The sequence below is a fragment of the Pelophylax lessonae genome (genome assembly GCF_965119305.1).
Source record: "Pelophylax lessonae genome assembly, chromosome: 2".
In the NCBI taxonomy this organism is placed as follows: Eukaryota; Metazoa; Chordata; class Amphibia; order Anura; family Ranidae; genus Pelophylax; species Pelophylax lessonae.
Genome location: NC_138769.1, coordinates 413,350,899 through 413,375,027, shown reverse-complemented (window position 1 = coordinate 413,375,027; position 24,129 = coordinate 413,350,899). Strand labels below are relative to the sequence as shown.

The 24,129-nt window shown below is 41.4% G+C and overlaps 1 protein-coding gene across 1 annotated transcript in view; it reads left to right on the top strand.

Annotated features, from left to right (window-relative positions):
* The window catches only part of ZBTB11 (zinc finger and BTB domain containing 11), a 42,932-nt gene that overhangs the window by 11,658 nt on the left and 7,145 nt on the right, over positions 1-24,129 (top strand). Inside the window, exons 4-9 of the mRNA XM_082244960.1 lie at positions 1,224-2,332; positions 8,098-8,268; positions 10,845-11,066; positions 12,655-12,799; positions 14,752-14,869; positions 20,093-20,251. Coding sequence (XP_082101086.1) covers positions 1,224-2,332; positions 8,098-8,268; positions 10,845-11,066; positions 12,655-12,799; positions 14,752-14,869; positions 20,093-20,251 — 1,924 coding nt within the window. The remainder of the gene's footprint in view (positions 1-1,223; positions 2,333-8,097; positions 8,269-10,844; positions 11,067-12,654; positions 12,800-14,751; positions 14,870-20,092; positions 20,252-24,129) is intronic.

The window sequence follows — 24,129 nt, the reverse complement described above, 5'->3', positions numbered from 1 at the left end:
AACGCAAACAGGGAAGCGTGCACCCTGAACGACCACACCATACCCGGAGGCCTCTGCATTGTGACAAACCGCAATTTTATTACCAGCATATTGTGCACAACAGAGCGACGAGTCAAGCATGCCCTTAGGGGGCCAGCGGTGTTGGAGATCTCTACAGGAATATTCGCTTCAGAGATTTTGTAGAAATGGGATGCACAAGATGCTAATGTGAATCACACAGCGTGTTTGACCCCCTGTAATTAAGGGGTCCAGTGGATCTGGTAAGCGGTATTTATACACATCTCACTGGGTGATCGTGTGGAGGTGAAGGCTTTGTAAGGAATCACTCCTATCAAGTCTGTGTTTCCATTGTTGGCCGTTCTGATTGACCCAATTATTTTGGACACCAGAGACTTTTTTATTTGCACGATTTCATTTGCACGATGTTATTGATTTAATTAAGTGATGTATACATATATATTTTGTTGAGCGCTACAATTTCTCCCTTTTCTCTCACTCAATACGTTATTCACGTTTACGTAGCAGCTTGCATTGTGGGAGAAATCCCACCTTAAATCACGTTTTTATTTATTCATTCACTCACTTGCGCAGTTTTTGGTATATTTACCTTTTAGAAGAAATACTTACCTTGAAAATGTCTTATCCAGCGCTGCCATCTCAGTTGTGGGCAGCTGAAGTCAGGGCGTCCTCTTCGGTGACGTCGGAGTCCCAGAATGCCCTGCACTGGCCCTGCTCGTCACTTCCGGGGCAGGCGCATCATCCCTGCACAGCTTCTGGGCAGGGAATGACGCACATACACCGGAAGTGACGTGCAGGGCCGGTTCAGGCGCATTGACTCCTGGGAGCGATGACGCTCGGCTCCCAGGAGTCAATGCAAGCAGGAAGTGACGTCGGCGGCCGTGTCTGCAGAGGGAGGAATAGGAAGGAAGGTAAGTATGTTTTCTTTAAAAACAAGGTAAGTGAATCAAAAAAAGTGTTTAATTATTCAATTCTTTTCAGGTAATTTAGAGCAAACGGATGGCAAAATTTAGTTTTTAGGCTGGAACTCCACTTTAGTTTACTGAAGGAAGTAAAAGTGTCTCATGCTGAGTCCATTTTTCTGAAGGTTCCACTGGTCTGAAAATGTTATGAACATTCGCATTTCCATCTTTGTTTTATAAAATCTGTTCACTCTTGTGATGTGTTTAATTATTAATCATATTTTTGAATTGCTTAATTTGTAGGTTTTTGTAAGTCCAGCTTCCTGCCATTGCTAGAGTTTGCGTACACCTCAGAACTAATGTTTGATTTCTGCAGTATGGCTGACCTAGCCATGCTTGCTCGCCACCTCTACATGCATGAAGTGCTGGAAATCTGTGAATCTGTTCATAAACAGATGGAAGAAAAGCAGCTTACTTTGTATCAACAGGGAGATGTCCAGACTGTAGCATCAGAAAAGAATATTCTTAATGTCAATATACAAGGACCTACACCTGAAGATAAGACCACCTCCCCTGTGGTGATAGAAGTGACAGATGGTCAGCACATATTGAATGAAAACATGGAGTGTCAGACTGAAGCACAAACGCATTCCGGAAATGATATAATTGCCATTGCATCACAAGACCCAACTGCTATTTCAACACCAATGTCTGTTCAGCTTTCTAGTGACAATATTGCAGCCACTTCTGTTGACGGTGCTACAGCAGTGTATATTTCCAGTATTTCAAATGCCTCATCAGAGCTGCAGTCTACAGTCTTTGTTCCTGCTGTTATTGAGGTTGCTTCTGTTCAGCCACAATCTCATCAGATAGTAGTTGAATGTCTAGATGGCCAGCCTTCCTCTCTTAGTAAAAAACAAGTTTCTGAGGTAACAGACTGTGTAAATGCAGCTAAAGACTCTGAAGCTGTTTTAAAAGAAAATGCATTTGAGTCGGACATGGCAAACACAAATTCTACGTGTGCAGAGGATATAGAAGTTAATATGGACATTGTTGTAGAAGAAAATACAATGAAAAATAAAGAGAATTTGAAGAGAAAACATAGTAGAATATCAATGTCTCCAGATTCTCCTGGGGATGGAATGATGTCCGAAGCTGGAATTCCAGATAGTGGAGCAAGCACATCTTTTGAAGGAGTTGCTGATACTGGAGCAGAGACATCAGCGGAAGACACTGCCTTTGCAGAAGCAAGTGTTTCCATAGATGATGATCCCACTTCTTCAGATGGGGGCTCGTATAAGGGCAAGCTGAGGGAGCGCTCTATTGAAGAAGGTGGATACATTCAAATGCACAGAGGAAAAGAAAGAAAGCATGCAAGTAGAAAGATGAACCATAAATCTGCAGTTCAACAGGTACATAACGGTAACATTTTGTAAAAGCAGATTTCGTATATTTTCCTTCAGTTGTTTGCCTGCCAATATACTTGGTGATTTTTGGCTTTCTAGTAATTCTATAGTCATTCCTAAAAGAATAGTGGCATACAATATTTTAGAATTCTATAAACACACAATTACTTAACATACATGCACACATGACGGGGGTTTGTATTCAATGTGTTCACGTGTAATTTTTCTGGTTCCTGGAGGAACTGTATATAAATAAGTTCATGTCTTCATTTAATACCCAAGATTTCATCAAACACATTATTCAGCCTGCTGCACCTAAGAGTGCTGTATTACATTGCTTTGCTATACTGTCTGCCTTAGACCATGGGTGTCCAACCTTTTGGCTTCTCTGGGCCACATTGAGTGTAGAGAAATTTTCTCGGGCCGCATATAAAATATATACTATAGTTAAGGTATATAAGTAATAAAATGCCGCCGCGCCCTTCCCGCGCTGCCGCGCCCCCCGCAGTAACTTAACACAACTAGAGGATGATCAAATGAAATGGAATCGGTATACAGAGGTTTACTTCTTCTGAGCGATAATAAAGGAACGCTCTAACCACCATCACCACTTCAGTGATTTGAAGTGGTCATGGTGGTAGGAGTCAGAAACACTGCACATGCTCCCCTCCCCCCTCTGAGGCAGTCTCTGCCTACCGTTAGTTGGAAGCTGCTGTGACCGTGCCCCCGACCTGACTTCCTTCCTCCCCAGCAAAAAAAAAATTGTCAGGGGGCAGTGGGCCGCATTGCCTGAGGTTCCAGGCCGCAGGTTGGACATGCCTGCCTTAGACCCACTGCAATCATTTTACCAACGCAAGCCATAAAACTGTTAAATAAAACAATAGCCCAGTCTCTCTTGACCAAAATATATTCCTAAAAAGGACCCTATCGGGAGAACATTCTGGAGGCTTGTACTGCTGAGGTCTCCTTTTAAGAATGTTTGTTCCTGGCTGTCATGATTGTTTGGCTACAATGCTGTCTACGTCACTGATCCTAGAATAAGTATAGAGATAAGGAAATTGACAATCACTTAATTCCTGCTTGTTCTGGGTCTGTGATTGAAAAGTACTTAAAGGGTAACTCCACTTTCGTGGGGGAATAAAATGGCAAATAAAGAAAAAAGAAAAAACAGCATAGCGTATACAATTGTGACACAAGTCAGATTGAAGTTGAATGTTATTAAAAAATCACCTTTCCTTTTCAATCTGCAGCTGTTGTAATTTTCTGAAAATGCAATGCAATATGGCTACCTGGAGGTGTTCTGTACACAGAATGTGTAATTGAACAGACAAGGAGTCACTGCTCAAGGTGGTGTAATTGCCTGATGACTCACACAGGTGCATGCCCCGGCTCGCCTCCGTGAAAACTTGATAAAGGAAAAGGAATTGGCAGCACTCCGGGTTGAGTCAAAATCCAGATTTATTGACTGGACATCCAAATAATGACAATCGTGACAAGGTAGACACGTTTCACACACTGACTGTGTGCTTAATCATTACCTGTTACAATCATTACAATGATTAAGCACACAGTGTGTGAAACGCGTCTACCTTGTCACGATTGTCATTATTTGGATGTCCAGTCAATAAATCTGGATTTTGACTCAACCCGGAGTGCTGCCAATTCCTTTTCCTTTACACAGAATGTGTACTGACCACACCCCCAGAAACATCATTTCCTGCTTGTGTGATTGGTTCACCAATTTTCCCAGAAGTCTGCCTAAGATACAAGTCAGATTTCTGGCATCCCCTGCAACAAAAATGTCATTTTTGGTGAGATACTTCCAATAAGAACACATCTAAAGATATGCATGCCCAGCAGCTTCCCTCATTAGAGCCCTGCAGCTGCCACAGCTGACAGGTAATTAGGAAACCACTCCCATTTGACCCACTCAGCACAGAGGAACAAACAATTTCTTCAGAATAACAAAAGATAGGAATCTGCAACAAAGTTTGTTAAAATCCTATCATGTATATAGGTCGCCCAAAGGGGAATGTGTTTTTTTTTTTTTTTTTCTGAACAAAAGTGGAGTTAGCAAGCTTTAAAGGGAAGCCCCCCCCCCCCTCGAAAAATTAAAAGTCAGCAGCTACACATACTGTAGCTGCTGACTTTTAATATTTGGACACTTTCCTATCCTGGAATCCAGCGATCTCGGCACCGCAGCCGATACTTCCATCGGCTGTCAGGTGCTGCCGCCACCATTGCAAGTCAGGGAACCCGGCAGTGAAACCTTGTGGCTTCACAGCCGGATCGCCACTGTGCATGCGTGAAGTGCGCTGCATTCAGTTACTGGCCTGGAAGCAGAGGGAGGAGGAGGGGGCTGAACGTACCTCTCCGCTGTGAGGTCCTGCAGAAGTGGGGACAGGGTATCTGTCAAAAACAGGTACCCGCTCCCCCCTCCCTCCCGAAAGGTGCCAAATGTGGCACCGGAGGGGGGAGGAGACAGATGAGCAGAAGTTCTACTTTTGAGTGGAACTCCGCTTTAAAGAGTATGTAGACCAAGCATTTTATATTCCTTTATTTAGGATTGCATCAGCATGAGAGTCAGGTAAAGTAAAAAGAAAACAGGAACATTGAGTTGCATACAATCAAACGTATGCCTGTTTGTTGTCAGTACAGTCAATACCAGCAGTGTATGAGTTCCAAGTGGCAAAACATCAGAACAATAATCCATCATTCCCCTTATCCACTATAAAAGGAAATAAGCAAGAGGGAAAAAAAAAATATGGATATAATAGGTTTGTTTTGATAGCAACCAATCGGCAGATGCATGATTATTTCTAGGAAGCAAAGAGGAAGAGGGAAAAAAGAGGAAAGTAGGGTAAAGGGGATTAGTAGAGTCCCGAGGGGAGTGGAGGTGGGGACTATATGTAAGCATCCTAAGGTGACCAAGATTGGAGGTATACTACATTTACTGCAGGTATTCATCTGAGAAGTGAAAAAGATCCCAAAAAAGCAATGGTTTTGGTGTTCCTCATATCTGTCTCGGAGGGAAGAGGTCAAGTGTTCCCATGTTTTGAATGTTTACCCTGGCAAGCCATTGGTGGGGCCTAAAAAAGGAAGTTTTGCCTTTCTCCTACCTCCCACTCACCCTCTCCCTTTTTCTTTTCAGGGAGCAGGTACCTGCTCCTACTACCCCCCCCCCCCCCCCCCCAGTATCTCAGCCAGCAACCTCCTGGGACACGTCACAAGTCCCTAAAGGGCTGCAGGTCCATTGAGCAAGTGCAGCAACTTGTTGACACCAAGAATCTGGCTTCCCACATCCAAGATGGTGGCGCCAGGGACTCAAAACTGGCAAAAAACTGGGTCGGGTGGGACCCGACCCCCCTGTGCTCGCTCACCAATGAAAACGCATACATAAGTTGCACCCGCAAATGTAAATGCTGTTCAAATCACATGTGAGGTAGTGCCACAATCATCAGAGCGAGAGCAATAATTCTATCAAAAGACCTCCTCTGTAACTTTTTAAACTGGTAACTGTAAAACATTTTTAAAGTGTCGCCTAAGGAGAATTTTAAGTACCATAGTTTGTCGCCATTCCACGAGTGTGTGCAATTTTAATCCGTAGGATGTTAGGTGTGACATCATCTTTCACAATATTCAAAAAAATTGGGCTAACTTTACTGTTTATTTTTTTAATTCAGTGAAGTGTATGTTTTCCCAATAAATTGTTTTTTTTTCAATATTTTTTATTAAAGTTTTGTCTCAAAATACAGATAATACCTATGAAATAACATTTTCATGGATGAACATTATCATACAAAAACATACAAAGTGAACCTTGGTAGTAGGAAATATCGGTTACAAAAAAATATCTAAACATTTAGAGCTACACTATGCTGAGGTTGTTGCTCTACATCCATCACCCCTTGGGTATCAGATTGTGACGTGACGAGAGACAACATCGTTTTTATAGAGGTTCGCTTGTTCTAAGCACTCATTGAGACAAAAAAAAAATGGGGGAATAGGGCAAGGATAATGAAAATTAATAACAGAAGCAAGGGAGAGGAAGAGGGGAGAAGGTAAGCGAACGGAAAAGGGAATAAAAAAAAAGGGGGGGGGGGGAATTGCGCGGAGGAATTGGTACACCATATAGAGCATGGGTGTCCAACCTTTTGGCTTCTCAAGGGCCACATTGAGTGTAGAGAAATTTTCTCGGGCCGCATATAAAACATAAACTATAGTTAAGGTATATAAGTAATAAAACGCCGCCCTGCCCTTACCGTGCCCCCCCCCCCCGCACTAATTTAACACAACTAGAGGATGATCAAATGAAATGGGAATCAGTTCACAGAGGTTTACTTCTTCTGGGAGATAGTAAAATAACACTCTAACCACCATGACCACTTCAGTGATTTGAAGTGGTCATGGTGGTAGGAGTCGGAAACACTGCACATGCTGGGATATTTACAGTTATGTGCTGGGGGCTAGTTGCACCCCTAGCACACATGACTTAGGCAGCCAGAAAATGTAATGTCCTTATTTATACATGTATGAACAAGGACATGACATAATATGACAAAACACAACTAAGTATCAAAAAAACATATTGCAACAATTTACACACGCTAATGTACATACCTTTTCCACTAACTTTGCAGACTGCTGGCGGGTACTGCTGGTCATGAGATCGGGTACTGCTGGAGGAAGCAGCGGCTGCAGTAGAGAGCAGAGCTGCTACTTCCTGAATGGCTCCTGTCACAGGGGGAGTGCATTTCATATCACTCCCCCTGTGACAGAGCTGGAACTATACAGGAAGCAGCGGCTCTGTCACTGACTGCAGACATCCTAAGTCTCCCACAGCAGGCGGGAGATTGCACGGCACTTGCAGCCTAGTGCGTGCCATCCAATGCAGCCTAAACAGTGCCCATCCAATGCAGCTTCACCAGTGCGTGCCCATCCAATGCAGCCTGATCAGTGCCCATCCAATGCAGCCTGATCAGTGCCCATCCAATGCAGCCTCACCAGTGTATGCCTATCCAATGCAGCCTTACTAGTGCATGCCCATCCAAGGCAGCTTCACCAGTGCATGCCCATCCAATGCAGACTGATCAGTGCCCATCCAATGCAGCCTCACCAGTGCAAGCCTATCCAATGCAGCCTGATCAGTGTCCATCCAATGTAGCCTCACCAGTGCATGCCCATCCAATGCAGTCTGCAATGAAGAGAGAGGAGAGCCGCTGGATTACACAGAGCGGGGATCTCCCATTTACACGGCGACCACTGTAATACGAAGTCCTGCCTCCTGGACTGGCTCATATAATAGTAGTCACCAATGTGCTGTCTATCATTGACAGAGGCTCCAAGGCAGCCTCTGCCTACAGTTAGTTGGAAGCCATTGTGGCCATGCCTCCTGACTCGACGTCCTTCCTCCCCAGCAAAAAAAAAAATTGTCAGGGGGCAGTGGGCCGCATTGCCTGTGGTTCTGGGCCATATGCGGCCCTCGGGCCGCAGGTTGGACATGGCTGATATAGAGGGAGTAAGGATTTGGCATATGTAAAGGTGAGGTGAACAGACTATATTCTAATAAATTGCGTTTGAAAGACCACTTCGAAATTAGTGTCGCAAAAAAAAAAAAATCTATATATATTGTTTAGGGGTTCTAAGTAATTTTCCAGCAAAAAATACTGATTTTAACTTGTAAAGAACATGTGTCAGAATTAGGCCTGGTCCTTAAGTGGTTAAACAAAATCTTTGCACTTCAAATGAAACTGTTTTCTCTTGACTACTAGGCTGCCAGAAAACTGGTGGAGAGGGGCAAGAAAAGGATGTTGCCCCCCAAAAATGAGGTTGTAAAAGATGAAGAGGAGCACACGTGTAAAGATTGCGGAATGGTGTTTGAACGGAAATATGCCTTAATTATGCATGGCATAAAGCACAACCACAAAGAATTCAAATGTCCGGTGAGTTGTCAGTTTTCTGCAATATGCAGCTTCTTATTCTAATAAAGGTTTATTCAGTTCATCAATTTACATAAATACCTGTCTACCCAATATGAATAATTAAGAACATTAGCTGGAAATTTATAGTGTAAGGAAAATCCTAATTGACCTACAGCTAAATGACATTCCAGAACCTTTTATGGTTTTGTTAAAAAAATGTGGCCATCATAGAGCTGTGAAAGTAGCCCATTAACGCTGATCTCCAGCCAGGAGGAAAAAATATTAAAGTGTCAGTAGACCTAATATTTTATTTTTTTTTGCGTTAAAGGCTTCCTATGAAAATGGTCGTTTTATGTAAAAGTGCTCCAGTACAAAGAAAACACTTGGTGACCCTGACAGTTTAATTTTCTTATGCAATGCTGCCACCTGAGTGTCCATTCTCTTTCCCAAATAATATAGTGCGCTCTATGAGCTACCTACATTACGAGGGCATGCCTCCAGCTTGGTGATTGGTGGTGAGTACTTCCTGGAAACTCACTGCTATCATAGGGCAAAACAAAGTGACAGTGTGCTTCATGGGACAGGTGAAGCCCCACCCATGGATTAGGGCCATACTTTGTGAAAATAATTGATTTAAGTAATAATGATGAAGAGGTTTTTAAGTGGAACTTTACCCATAACAACTTGATAAAAAGAATGTTCTTTAGAAAGGAACATACATTCTACAATATTAATATTTATGCCAACCAGCATTGTTCCTGTTTCTTCTTGCTGGAGGCTGCCATTTTGCTGAAGCCCAGAGCCCCTGAACAGCAGTAAATCTCTTGCTCTCAGCAAATTGGCCACAACAAATTTGGCACGGTGTCTAAAAATGGAGAGCAACTGAGCATGGTGCCGAGCAGGGTGAGACACAGTGTATTGCTGGATTTTAAACCGTACTTATAGGCACCTATTTTTATTATTTTACATAGCTTTTCCTGCAAAAAGGGCCAACCTGAAGTGATCTAGGAGGAATTAATTTTCTGACTAGAGTTCCACTTTAGGAAGTCTATTTCTGCTACATAGATTCCTGTATTGTGTTGGTGGATTTTTTACTATTTGTGTTCTCAACCTACTTTATATGCGGAGATTATAGAAAGGTTTACATACACTTTAAGGCCCCTTTCACACATGGAGTCTGTTCAGATCCGCCAAAAAAAACTGACAGGCAGATCTGAATGGACACCCCATGCATCTCTATGGGGCATCGGATGTCAGCGGAGACATGTCCGCTGACATCCGATCCGTCAAAACCAGACGAATGGAAACCCTATTTTCCATCCGTCTGGCGGATCAGATCGGATGAGAATGGACAGACGGTCCATTCCCATCCGATTCCCCTATAGAGATGAATGGGGACCTGACAGCTGTGTCTCCGCACACAGCACGGAAACAGCTGTCATCCTCCTGCTCAGCGGGGGATCGGCGGATCAATCCCCCGCTGAGAAAAACTGAGTCCTTCTGGCGTGTGTGAAAGAGCCCTAAAGGTTGTTCCTTGCCAAAACCCTATCTATTTGATCTTAAAATGCAATCTAGCATTCTTTTTTTTTTTTTTTTGCCCTTCAAGCATGTCTCGTCTTCCTCTTCTTGAAAGTTGTTTTGGTTTGTGCGCTTGGGTGCCACTGTTTTCTCACTATGGTAACATTTCTTCTGTGTCAATCCTCTCCTTGTAGTTTACAGATTCCTTCTATGGATGGCTGTGTTCCCCGCAGCAATGGATCTTGGTCCATTCACAATCTAGGTCAGCCCTGAACACATTTCACATACCCATTTGTCATGAGTTTTTATTGTCTCATGGGAAATGGGTTTCCTATTCCCCCCTTGCATTGCACATTGGAAGTTATGTGCGCTGCCTAGCTAGATCATCCCCATGACAACTGAGCAAAGAAGGCTCCTTTCACACTTGTGCGACTTGAGATCCAACTTGTGAGACCCCAAGTCACGGGATATTTGAAATTCAATGTATTTCTTTGAGAGCCATTCCTTCGGACACTACAGAAGTTTCTGCGACTTAAAAAAAAGGTTCCTGCATTACTTTGGTCTGACCTTTTGATGTGACTTTAGTTCAGAGAATGTAAAGTCAAATTCACACTGCAAGTCACGCAACTTTGTTGTCTCACAATCACAAGTGTGAAAGGTGCTTGCCCCTTTTTTGGCAGCAATGGAATCGGATCACATGGGTGTTCACATTCTGCCAATCGCACTGCGTTTTTGTGAACCGTTTTTGGGGTGTCGTTAACATTGACATCCACAGCGGTTGAGTGCGATTGTGATGCGGTGTGGGAAACGCACATAAACCGGTGTGAACCCCAAACTGGATTAGTGTCACCCTAGGCTCAAAGCTGTTTTCAGGTTTGCTGTGGCAGCAGGGGAGATCGGTACTCATAACTAAGGTTGGAAAGCACTAAGAAACGTGGGCTAAAGTCCATGTAGGGCTTTTTGTCCCATAGGAGATACAACTGTAAAATAAAAGTTCTATTGATGAATCCTCTTTCTCTGATAAGCATAAAATCTAAATGATATTGTATTAAAGACCTTGCTTGTTTTACTTTTTGCAGCTGTGCAAGAAAGAGTTTCAGTATCGAGCATCCTTACGTGCCCATCTTATAAGACACGCACGGAGAACAGAACCAACTGTTGAAGAGACCGACAGAGCAGTGACCAAAGGAGCGATCAAGCGACAATACATTTGTGATATTTGTGGAAGAACGCTTCCTAAAATGTGCTCGCTGAGAATGCACATGTTGAAACATACTGGTGTCAAGCCGCATGCATGTCAGGTAAGTGTGCTGCATTAGGAAACATAACAGTAGAACTGACCTCTCCCTATGGGTATTTTTCTGATGATAAAGTCAGTCAAAACTTGGAAATAGAAAAGTGCAAATGAACATATCCTACATGATCTGTGATATTAACAAAAGCTGAGATTTTTACTTGAGTATTACACTCTTGAAAAAGCAAAGAATCAATTCTTGTCCCAGTGTGACTTATTCTTATTGAAACATTTAGTGCTATTGGTCTTTGGTGGTCCTATTGCATAACATTGTTTTCTAGTAAACACCGTTTAGATAAAAATGAATTAAAATGTCCTGTTTAATGATTATACTCCTTTTTTTTTGATCCCACCTGTGATCACATAACCATTGATGTGGCCTTTGAATGCCACACCATGGGGTTGGTTAGCACGATATTGGGGCAAGAAATTTGAGAAAAAGTGCTGCTAGTATATTTGTGTAAGGCCATGCAGTTTTAAAACATTTTTATTTAATTGTATTTTTTTATTTTGTTTCACAGATAAAAGAAAATATTTATGGAGTGGAAATGTGATTATTTAATACTAGGGAAGTATGTATTTGAATTTAGGCAGTATTTTGTTTGTTTTCTCTGTATCTCCATTGGATATGCTTCCTAACCACTTTGGCTCCGGAAGGTTTTACCCCTTAATGATCAGGCCATTTTTTGCAATTCGGCACTGCGTGGTCATGCGACACTGTACCCAAATTGATGTCCTTTTTTTCCCCACAAATAGAGCTTTCTTTTGGTGGTATTTGATCACCTCTGCGGTTTTCAGATTGTGCGCTATAAACAAAAAAAGTGCGACAATTTAAAAAAAAAAGCCACATATTTTACTTTCTGCTATAAAACATTCCCAATGAAAATGTTTTTAAAAATTACATTTTTTTATCAGTTTAGGCCAATTTGTATCCTGCTACATATTATTGGCAAAAAAAAAAGATACATACACACATATATATATATATATATATATATATATATATATATATATATATATATATATATATATATATCTATATATATATATATATATATATATATATATATATATATATATATATATATAATCATTTTTTTTTTTTCATCTAAATTGTTGCAGTATTGGTTCAATGCTGCATCTGTCCCCTGCTGCCTCTAAGAGAATCAAGCGATTAACAAATGCTAATTGCTCAGTTTTCAGACTGGCTCTCTGCTGTGCCCCTCCAGCACTCACTTGAGCGCCAAGCTGTGGAGGGGACAAAAGCGTCTAGCTCATGCTCTCAGCGGTGCGCTGAAAGGCTGAACTAGCTGGCAGTCCTGGCTTCTGAGCGATTCTTGACATTGAAGTCTGGATCACTCCAGAGTCTGGACAAGCTGAGTAATGTCAATGGACAGTGCACTTTAGCCCACTGTTGGCTGAATACAGATCACAGGAGTGCAGATCTAAATGCACTCCTGTGACCCGCAGGAGAACTACAGCCAAACAAACTTTGGCAGTATTTCTCCTTTAACAATCTGTCTCTAGTCTTTTACATAATGTTGTCCTCTTTACAATTATTTGCCAGTAATATGTTCTCTGTTATCATTTTATAGATATGCGATAAAACATTTACACACAAACATGGATTAAAGATGCACAGAGCTTTGCATGAAACAGAGAAGCAGTTCAAATGCCATATGTGTGACAAGTCTTTTGTAACCAACCGCAGTCTGCAAGAGCATGTGAGCACACATACAGGTAATGTGGTGTTAACTTGATGTATCTGTCAGTGCCTTTTTTTTTTTTTTTTTTTTTCATTTTATACTTTAATGTGGAACTTCAGATATATGGCCAAATACACAATTGAAATATATTTGGGGACTGTTTTATGTATAGCATTTGTAATTTTGTTTATTTATCCCTGCCACAATTGCTAGTCAAGAAGATTGCTCTGCAATTACTGTGTGACTTGCCTGAACCTTGAATGAAATATATTAGCAGGGTGCTGATGCTGAATCATTTTCAATGCACATGGTGGAGAGGTGACATGGGGAGTACCAAAATTAATCCAGTGGTGTTATCTGCCTGGCTATGCAGTTTGGGAATCTCAGGAATTACAAATCCTTTTTAATATCCATTAAAATGACACAAATGCCACACAATGCGTACATAATATGAAGATTGCAGACTTTGCAGGTGTATCGAGCACAAAAACATTTGGTGGGCATAACTGAACTGATGCTTAATATGGATTACTCTGTCAAACATTTAATAAAGTTAGATTGCTGCTGTCACAGACTATCTTGCAGTAATGCAGGTAGCATTTCTGCACATTGAAGGTACATTACATATGGGCATACCCAAGATTCACTTTTTTTTTTTGAATATGTTTCCCTTTTTATTTATTTTTTTTCCCGCCAAAGCTTTTTAATGTTTGCTTACATAGGGGACTAATAAAGGCCTTCTCTACTTTTTTTTTTTTTTTGGGTGACCGATATGCTTTTTAGGGATCTTTTAGACTGACTGTTGCTGGGGTGTGTGTGTACAGCCCATGATCACTTCCATCTGACAGTTAACAGTAGGCTTATCAGATATGCACACAATACAGCTGCAGGGGGAGTGTTTAAACGCCCCCCCCTACTACTGCTGACTGATGGCATATGTCAGAAAAAGGGATAAAGAATAAGTTCACTTTTTTTTTTTCCAAAACAGTGAGTTTATTAAACAAAAAAAAAAAAACAAAGTTTTACAACAACATTTGTAAGAACTGCATTTACAATACATGTATGGCATGAAAACAGCTTGCATATGCAGTGGTATTAACCCATCACGACAGACCGGTAAGGCAGGCGGTGCAAGGAAGTGAACAAGAAAATTTCAAGTGGCACAATGCGGGGATCTGTTGCAGGTGTCAGATCTTTGTGTCCAACGATCCCATATTTTATTAAATTTGGCGGGGTTTCCCCTGTGCTTATACATAAGTCTATGATAAGTCAAGATGCCATTCACCTCTGCCACCCACTCACTCAGCTCGGGGGGGGGTGTTCTCGCATCCATTTCCTGGCGATTAGTTTTCTAGCCAAGAAGAGCGTGGTGTGCAGAAAGGTGAGAAGGGCTTTGGGTAAGTCTTCATCTGGGTAAACTCCCAAAAGGCACTGTTTAGGGTCTAGTTGCACTGGGGAGCCCATTTTATCATATAAGTTCACTTTTAAAAAAAAAAATAAATTAATGCACATCTTTTTGCAGGTAAAAAAAAAAATGTGCATTTATTTATTTTGGAGCCTGTAATGCTTGGCACAAGAGATCAGCAGATCGCTGGTGCCATGCAGGTCTCCTGCAGACCTGTCAGTGTATCTGTGTGCCCGTACATCCCACATTTCAGTGGCTGAAGCATTGGGAACATGTTACATCTTCCCAAAGGTGAACTTATCCTTTTAAAAGCAGTGTTTGTGTGCAATTAAAATGATGCACATGGAGAAGCCATATTTGCTCAGTACTACTCAGTGGTTTTAGTTTACTGCCTTTCACTATGCAAGCGTAAAAGTCAGCCAACTTGCTGAAAACAAAACACTCCCTATAATCATTTTTTTATCTCAACAGTTGCTAAGAGACAGCCAGAGTAATTGCACTATTCTTTCAGAAACATCTTAAGCATCCAGAAGCGGAGCTAAACTTACCTTTTTACCTGGCTTTTTTTTTTTTTTTCATAGGGGAAACAAAGTATGTCTGCACTGTGTGCGGTAAAACATACCACAGAGCATCTGGACTTAGTAAGCACCTCAAGAAGCACAGGCCTAAAGCTGAAGTTCAAGAATATCATTGCACACAGTGAGTGTACTTTGAAAATAGTTCCAGGTTTTAGACGGTGATTTCACAAGCATAAAATGATGTTAATCCTAACATACCAGCTGTTCAGTATGTGAAGTTGTGACTGGGTTTCGGGCCGGTTCACACTAGTGCAATGTCAGACATAGCATGTGATTTTCACCACATTGCTGTGCAGATCACATTCAATGTCTGTGCGATGCGATTTTAGCCATACAAACTGGCTGAAATCTCAACACATTCGCACCAAAATGGTGCAGGATTTTTTTTTTGGTCCGCACTGGAATCAGATTTCATGGGTGTTCACACCCATGCAATCCGATTCCTGCACCATTTCACTATAGTTTGCACTGCGAACCGATCTGGGGATGTCATTAACTTTGCATTAACACCCCCAGCGGTTCTCCGATCTCAGTGTGAACAAGAGTGCGATGCGGGATCGGACACTGAATCGCAGGGTTTTCCACATCTCACCAGTGTGAAACCGGGACTTAAGACCGATTATAGACCGCATGTGGGATGCAGACAAATACAACAACTTTAGGCTTTGTTTACGTTTGTGGTTGGAAGGCTGTAAAAATACGCGATTGAGTTGCATTTTTACCACCTCTCCTTGCGTTGCAAAGGCAGCTGACGGGGGTGTACATATGCCACGGCCATGATGCTTTATTTTTCCGACGCAGTCGGCAGGTAGTACCGCTGCCCAATGTGACCTATTCAAATGCTAGGCTCCCTTTTGCGGTGTACTTTCCCCCATTGAAAAAGCCCATCTGGCTGCCGAAAAATAATTTAGGAGGTATTGCCTACTGAACATTTGTAAGCCGCCACTCTGTGAAAAGTGATCCACAGTTGATTACTGATCGTGGATGAGTGCTGGATTTCCTGTGTTGGAAATGTGTAGCCAGTTCTCTGATTTCTGATTCTCTTCTTCATTACAAAGCTAAACTAGTGCTGCTGTTTGCTTGTGCAAGTCTGAAAACATTTCACTTGATAGATTGGCCTGCACTAATATATCTGACTACATTGTTTCCAAACAAAAGATAGGGACCGCACTCCAATATAGATAAAAGCATTGAAGTATTTATTCATCACCATGAATATCAAACCTGACTAGCACATTACAGGACAGGTACATAGATTGACACGTTTCACGACACTGATGATCGCTTTCTCATAACCATATGGTTATGAGTAAGAGATCATCAGTGTCATGAAAAGCGTCAACCTATGTATCTGTCCTGTGATGTGCTAGACATGTTTGATATTTGTGGTGATGAATAAATACTTCAATGCTTTCATCTATATTTTAAGTGCGGTCCCTATCTTTTGGGAAGAAAGGGGAAGTGTTTGGCGCTGCCAATGTATATGTGAAGTACAATATGTACGTGTATATGTAGTGGGAGATCCTATGTATAAATATGAAGGGAATAAAAAACAATAAATAAATGTACAATAATAAAGATGTGCAGGAAGTAGAGTACAATAAATATATAAATATGCCCTGTACTATATATCAGGGTTCTTTTAAAATTAAGAAAAGGTAAGATTCAATCTGTAATGTAGGACCCTTTCAATCAATGGCAACAATAAATAAGCTTAGTATTTTATATAATAGTGTGAATAAGAAATAATCAGAATTTAAAACATAATCGGAATGTAAATAGACCAGTGCCCATAGAGTGAGAATTTGAAAATAACACTAAAAAAGGTGCAACGTATGTGGTAAACACCACTATAAAAGAAGGAATCCTGTGGCACAAAGTGACTAGAATAATAATCGTGCAAATTAATGTAAAATGGGCCAAATAATGAATTAAGGTGCAATAAGTACTTATTAAAGTGCAAAGTGAGATAGATAAAAGAGAGTGATAAAAAATGACTCGGTAAATTGATTAAAGGAATTCCTTAATAAATAAAGTGCCAGGTGCTGGTAGTAGTAGTCCACAGTGGTCTATGTCACATAGGACTCTAAAAACCTGGTGGAGTGCAGAGGTTAAAAGGTTTCAGTGCACTGATGAAAAATTCCAATTGGAACGTGAAAAAAATATAAAAGCTCAAAAAATTATTAGATATATATCCTATATAAGGTACATCAAAAGCAGTGACGTGCCACTAAAAAGTTCACAGGAATATGTGACCAAAAAAGTGCACAAAAAGTGCGAAAAAAGAGTCTCCAGAAACGTATTTAATTCTAAAAGTCCACAGTTATAGTAGGGTGCTGATATCCCAGGTGCCGCGGGGTGGGTATTTTAAGAGGTGAAGAATTCGGTGCTCCCCTGTCCCGTGGGTCTGGTGCTCCCCTTTCTAGTAACTACCGAGCTTACCAGAAGGAACTCCCCACACAGGGGTAGAGCGCAGGTTGATATTTAGGGATCGCTCCCTTAGAGAAGGGGTCCGGTCTCTGGTCCTCTTTAATGACTCCAATCCCCCGGGTCACACTTCATTAGCGTAATGGTACGCTTATCCCAACACTCCCTATCTTTTGTTTGGAGTGCTGCCTGGATTTGCGGATCCGACTCGCACCTGATCTTCAATCTCACCTGAGCGGTTTGTCTGTCTTGGATGACTACATTGTTTCCCAGCTCTAGTCCTCAAGTGCCACTAACTGTTCAATTTTGCTAGATAGCTGCGTTAACTCGACCATTTGTCCCACCGTTATTTTAGGATTTGTTCACACAGTGCGATTACAACAATTGTTTTCTATGCGCCCCATTTACACTGCAACACAAGTGGGGAGTGCAGGGCAGGGAGCTGTGGTAAAATACAGACATGTAGTATTGCACTGGAGAGCACTGTGTGTCACTGCAGCACACTGCTGTGCTCTGTGGGGAACGTGAAAGAGGTGTCACTTTGTGACACTTCAGATAATGTAAACAGTTGGTTCACACTGTAGGTTCATTGACGTTTCAGCATGCAGTTCTATGTGAATGAGCCCTTATATAGTAAATATAGGTATTTTTATAAGGGGATGACAGCTAAGTATTCACTTAGGTTGGATTTGCTGGCAAACTCTCTGGTTTCACTGCCAAAGAACACCATAGAACAGCAGGGCTGAGTGGCCAGGTATATTCCTCTTAATTGGTCTAGATTTGCTGATAAAGAGCTGAAAGTTTTACTAAACCTGAAAATTGAAATTGCAGAATATATTTATTTGCATTGTGTGTTAAGTAGGTGTAATTATTCAGCTTGAGAACTCTAGTTAAAGCCTAACCGCTATAATGATTGAAATTTGTAGCCGGACTCCATCTTTCCCTTCACTGTTAGTGGTTCAATTGGACCAAGGTGACCCAGAGGAACTATTTATTTTACTAACTGCTGCAGGTGCTGTATAAACTGTATGTAGCATCAGCTAAATTCTTTATACAGTGTATAGCGCAATATTCCAGCATTTTGATAGCAGACGGGAAGTCCAGCAGGGACTTCCCATCTGTTATCAAAACAAAATCAAGTCAGGCTGATAGCTTCTTAGCCATTTACAGGAAGCCTTGTATTTTTATTACCGAACACAAGGCTTCCTCTGATTGGCTGAGGTGGAGATCGTGATTTAATCTGCCCGCCTCTCTTCCCCTGCCAATCTGAGGAAGTCTTGAATTAATTGATATAAATACAAGGCTTCCTGTGAATGGCTGAGAAGCTCTCAGCTGGACTTGATTTTGCTCTGACAGCAGATGGGAAGTCCTTGTCCTGCTGCAGGAACACATCACTATATACTGCATGTAACTAACATTACATATAGTTTATACAGCCCTGACAGCTCCCGCAGCGCTCGTAGGGAGTATGGTTCATTTGGGCCAGCATGGCCCAGAGAAACTAAAGTGAAGGCAAAGATGGAGTCTAGCTTTAACCGGTTTCCTAACTTGCCTATGGAAAGATGACATCGGCGGGGAACCTCTCGTCGATCTGGGTGAACGTCACATGATGTCCTCCCAGATCATGTGCCGAACAGCGGCGTAATACACCTGACACAGCCGATGACTGATCACTGTACTGATTCGCTGCCAGTACCATGTGACCTCCGTGACCAATCACAATAGGTCACGTGACAGTTGTACCCAATTGGTGACTTTCTTTCAAGTTATCTATTGTATACAATTGTGCTGCTAGCTGTGATTGGTCAGTGTGATCACATGGTACAGACTGGGCCAATCACAGCTAATCACAACAAAACTAAATTATTTGATTTTCATTCAGTAAAATGCTTGCATATACTGTAGCAATAAAATTCTTTGCTATATGCAAACATAATGTGTTTAATAAAATACTAATAATTTCCCAAGAGTAGTACAATGTTACTCTGGTAACATTATATTGCTCTGGTCAAAGTGTGTTTTTTTTTTTTTTTTTAAACAAATTGTAAAAAGGAAAAAAATATATAAAAAAACAAACATTTTTTTTTTTTTTCTGTTAATTTTTTAAATATTTTTACATACTGTCACTGGTCAGTGTCCCTTATCACCGCCACACCCATTATGTGATGATGCTGTACTACACTGGTGGCAGTATGTGTACAAAAAAAAATATTTTTTAAACTTCATTTTCAAAAAACTCGCCATGCCTCTTACTAAATATTAGCTTGGCCTGCCTGCTTTCCAAAAAGGGGTCATTTGGGGGATATCTGTACGGTCTTGACATTTTTGGGCCTGAAGAAATAAGATAGGCCATCAGTACATCAGGATTGATCATTTTTCAGATAAATCCCATAGTTTGTGTACACTATAGCTTTTTCCTATAGACTAAATAATATACACTGATTTGGGTTATTTTCACCAAACAAATGTAGCAGAATACATTTTGGCCTAAATTCATGAACAAAGATTACTTATTTGAAAATCTTTATAACCGAGACAAAGAAAAACGTGTTTTTTTTGTTTCAAAAGTTTCATTTTTTTTTTTTTTTTTTTGCAAGTAATAAAAAAACAAAAAAAACAAACGGCGGTGATTAAATACCACGAAAAGAAAGCTTTATTTATGTGAACAAAATAACAATTGAATCTAGGTACAGTGTTGCATGACTGCGCAATTGTCATTTAAAGTGTTACAGCGCTGAAAATTGGCCTGGGAAGGAAGGGAGTAAAAGTGCCTGGTATTAAAGTGGTTAAATTGCATTTATTATGAAGGAGCACACAGTCTGTTTTTAGTTTCCAGCAGAGAGGATGATATGTGTAAAAAATGCTGTATTTCTGTATTGTGTTTCTGACTTGCGTTATTGTGAACTATTGTATACAGGTGTGAGAGACGCTTTTCTGAAGCTCGGGATCTTCAGCAGCACATGAATAAACACCTTGGTGTGAAGCCATTTGAGTGCGAGATTTGTGGAAAGTGCTACAGCTGGAAGAAAGATTGGTATTCCCATGTAAAATCTCATTCAGTTACAGAGCCCTACAGGTGAGGACCTTTTTTACAATTTGATATACATCTGTATTGTTCCTTCATTGTCTTATAAATTACTGGATGGTAGTGATTGAAATAATTATTAGCTGTGTTGCTTGTTACCTGTACAATGTATATAAATGGTATTTTGAAGCCTAAGTTTAGGCCAAAATGTTTTTAAAAAAATAAGCACAAGGAACAGTTTAAACAATCAGTGTGAAGTGTCCCTTGTGCTGCTGGCTGCAGTTTTGGTTGAAATCTGAAGTCCTCTGATTTCCCTCACCCCACCCCTGAAAATAATATGTTGGTGCTGCGGGGGTTAATACCTACTGAAGGCCTGTCAGACTCTTCTCAAGGGTGCCGACTATGCCCGCGCTTTGCACCTTCCTCCTAAATTCGAAGAAGCTGTACTTGTAGCTTATGTGAATGAAAAGCAATCTACAAATGGAGGAAGCGGACCTTTCATTAGTCCACATGTCCTCCATTCATACATTGTGTTGCATTAATAGATGCTATAGTACCACTCCTATGAATGGAGGAGTGCCTGAGACAGATCCTCGGAAGATTATAGCTTTGGAGGGGTAGTAGGGGGATCAGAGGACTTCAGGATTTTATCTACAACCACAGCCAGCAGCACAAGGGACATGTTTGCATTGACTGTATGTACTGTCCCTTTGCCCTTTGTACTACTTTTTCTTCTTCTTCCTTTTTTTTTTTTTTTTTTTTTTAGTTTTTTGACTAAACTTAGGCTTTAGGGGTCTAACAACAACTGATATTTTGGTGGACGCTATTATTTCTTCTTGACTGATATTTTATTTTTTTTCAAGACTTTATTTCATATTTTACATTCTTCTCTACTGTATCTATGGAGGAGCAATGTAGCCACCCTTGGACAGCGGCATTGTCAATCAGTGGAGAGGGTGGTGTTAGATTAACAAGCAGATTTAAATGGACTTTACATAGGTGAATAATTTATTTAAAGTTCAACTTATTAAGCAGTTACAGCAGCCATTTTTTTTCCTTTTTGGGGGTAAAGATTTTACATGAATAAAAGATGACTATTGTAAGCACCCCAGTTCAATGTTAAAGGATAAGTTCACCTTTTTGGAGCATGTTACACGCTACACCCATATATGTATCCTGCTCCAGAATTTCCACAACCCTCCCCCTGTAGCAGGGGGTTGGGGTTCTTCTCCCCACACTCATTGTCACAATTTAAAAACCGCATATCCGTTTGGGGCTCCGCCCTAACAGCCACATCATTCACAGATCTTTGTGAATGAATAAACTACAAGCCTTGTTTGTCATTGAGGCAGACAGCTTGTAGTTCTCAATGACCTCCGAGGACGCTGGTGAGCAGTCCTGTTGTTATTATTATACAGGATGTTAATTGCACCAAAAGGTTATGCACAATGTAAAGGGGGGACAGTACAATTGCAATAAAGTTCTATACAGAAGAAATAGGAGGGCCCTGCTCATGGAGCTTAAAATCTAAAGAGAATGGGAGGTGGCACCAAAGATAATAGCTGCGGGGGATGATTTGAAGAATTCCTGAAGGCAGGTAAAGGAGGGAGTGACGAGGGGGCTGAAGAGCAAGATGCCTTGGGAGGAGGGAAGTGGACGATTTCAGTGATAACTCAAAATGAGGTCGATGATGCAGATGGAGGCAGTGTTATGGATGAGTTTGAATGCTGTGATTTAGTATTTTGAATTTTTTATGGTAGGGTAGGGGAAGCCAATGAAGAGAGGAGCAGTAGTCAGGGATCGGCTAGTAAGGTGTATTTGCTTAGCAGCAGCAGCATTCATAATAGACTGAAGGGGGGAGGGGGAAATAGTCTTTGTAAAGGTAGGCCAGTGAGGAAGACTTTGCAGTAGTCAAGGCGGGTAATACCCAAGGAGTGAATGTTTTTTTTGTGGTGTCGTTAGTCAGGAAGATGCGAATTTTGGAAATGTTGGGCAGGTTAAGGCGGCAAGATGTAGCCAGTGATTGGATATTGGGCTGTAGGAGAGGTCAGAGCCTAGGTTTACACCCAGTACCTTGGCGTGTTTGGAGGGACCAGTGGTTGTGCCGTTAACCTCACTGGTAAAGTCATGGGGAGGGGGATCGGGGGTGAGGAAATATTAGAAGCTCAGTTTTAGAAAGATTGAGTTTGAGGAAGTGGTGTGATGTCCATACTTATATGTTGCCCAGTAAGTTTGTGATACGTGAGGAGATTGAGGGGGTGGGTTGAGGAGTGGAGAGAGAGATCTGTGTGTCGTCAGCATAGAGGTGGTATTGGAAGCCATGGGAGCTTATCAACTGGCCCAGGGATGAGGTATAAAGTGAGAATAGGAGGGACCCAAATATGGAGCCTTTGCGTACCCAAACAGAAAGAGGAAGAGGAGTGGAGGAGATTGTGTTGTAGGTGAAACTGAAAGTGCGCTGAGATAGGTAGGAGGAGAACCAGGAAAGAGAATCGCAGAGGCCAAGGGAGGGGAGTTTGTTGAGAAGGAGTGGGTGCTCAGCTGTGTCAAAGGCAGCAGAAAGGTCTGAGAGTAGGAGTATGGAGTACTGGCCATTGGTTTTACCAGTTAGGTCGTCGGTGAGTTTTAGTAGGGCCGTTTCAGTGGAATGTTGTGGGCGGATCCCAGACTGTAGGGCAGTGATGGCGAACCTTGGCACCCCAGATGTTTTGGAACTACATTTCTCATGATGCTCATGCACTCTGCAGTGTAGTTGAGCATCATGGGAAATGTAGTTCCAAAACATCTGGGGAGCCAAGGTTCACCATCACTGCTGTAGGGGATCGAGAAGGTTGTCTGTGAGATAGGAGCTCATATGGTTGTGAACAAAGCCTTCAAGAAGCTTGGTGGCAAACAGGAGCAGGGAGATGGGTCTAAAGTAAATCAAACAGGTGGGGTCCAGTGATGTTTTTTTAAATATAGGCATAGTCCAGTGCATGTTTGAGCAGAGGGAGAGGTTGAAGATGTGGGTTAGAGAGTTTAGGACAGGTTGTGAGGTGGGCCATGGAAGAGTTTGGCAACTTCCTCGGTGGTAACAGGGCTGAAGAAGGAAGATCTTGAAGTTCATTGATCTTCCTGGTACAGGTAGACAGCTATACTGAGAGTCTGCAGTCTACTGGTTACAGGTACAATGCTTTCCAGGCTCATGCAGAAAAAAAATAATAAATGCAAATTTTGTTTATTGCAGAAATATGTGCATTTTATTATTTTTTCCCACAAAAACTTTAAATCATTTTGTCTGAATCTTTTAAAGTGTAACTAAAAGCAAAACCTTTTTTTTTTTTTTTTTGGGGAGGGTTTAGAACACCCGTCAGTCTTTATTGCGGTCCGTTACCCTCTCTATTTGCCATGCTTAACATTATCATCAAAAGTAAAAGGAAATCCTACGTTTTGGGTTGACATCAGAACACTAAAAAATAAATAGAGAAATCTTCCAATGGGGGGGGCACTAGTTCTGGTAACACATCAGGATTCTCTCACTTTGGAGGAATTTCCTCCCACTTCCTGTTTTGGCTACGGGACAGGAACTGAAGGGAAATCTCTTCACTGGGACAAAGTAGGTAAAAAAAAAAAACTGATGGGGGTTATAACCCTCCCTTACTCTATTAAAAATGGGGGGGGGGGGTAAGTTTTGATGGACAGCTTGGTCTGTCAAAAAAAGTTAAAAAAACATTAGACTTATTACATTGTGGCCACTATGTTAGTGGGTGGACTCAAAATAAAGACTGCTGTAGTAATGCTAGTGACAGACTGAATCATATACTGTATGTCAGGGATATGCAAACTGTGGCCCTCCAGCTGTGGCAGAACTACAAGTCCCATTAGGCATAGCAAGACACTGCCAGCCACAAGCATGACACCAAGAGGCAGAGGCATGATGGGACTCGTAG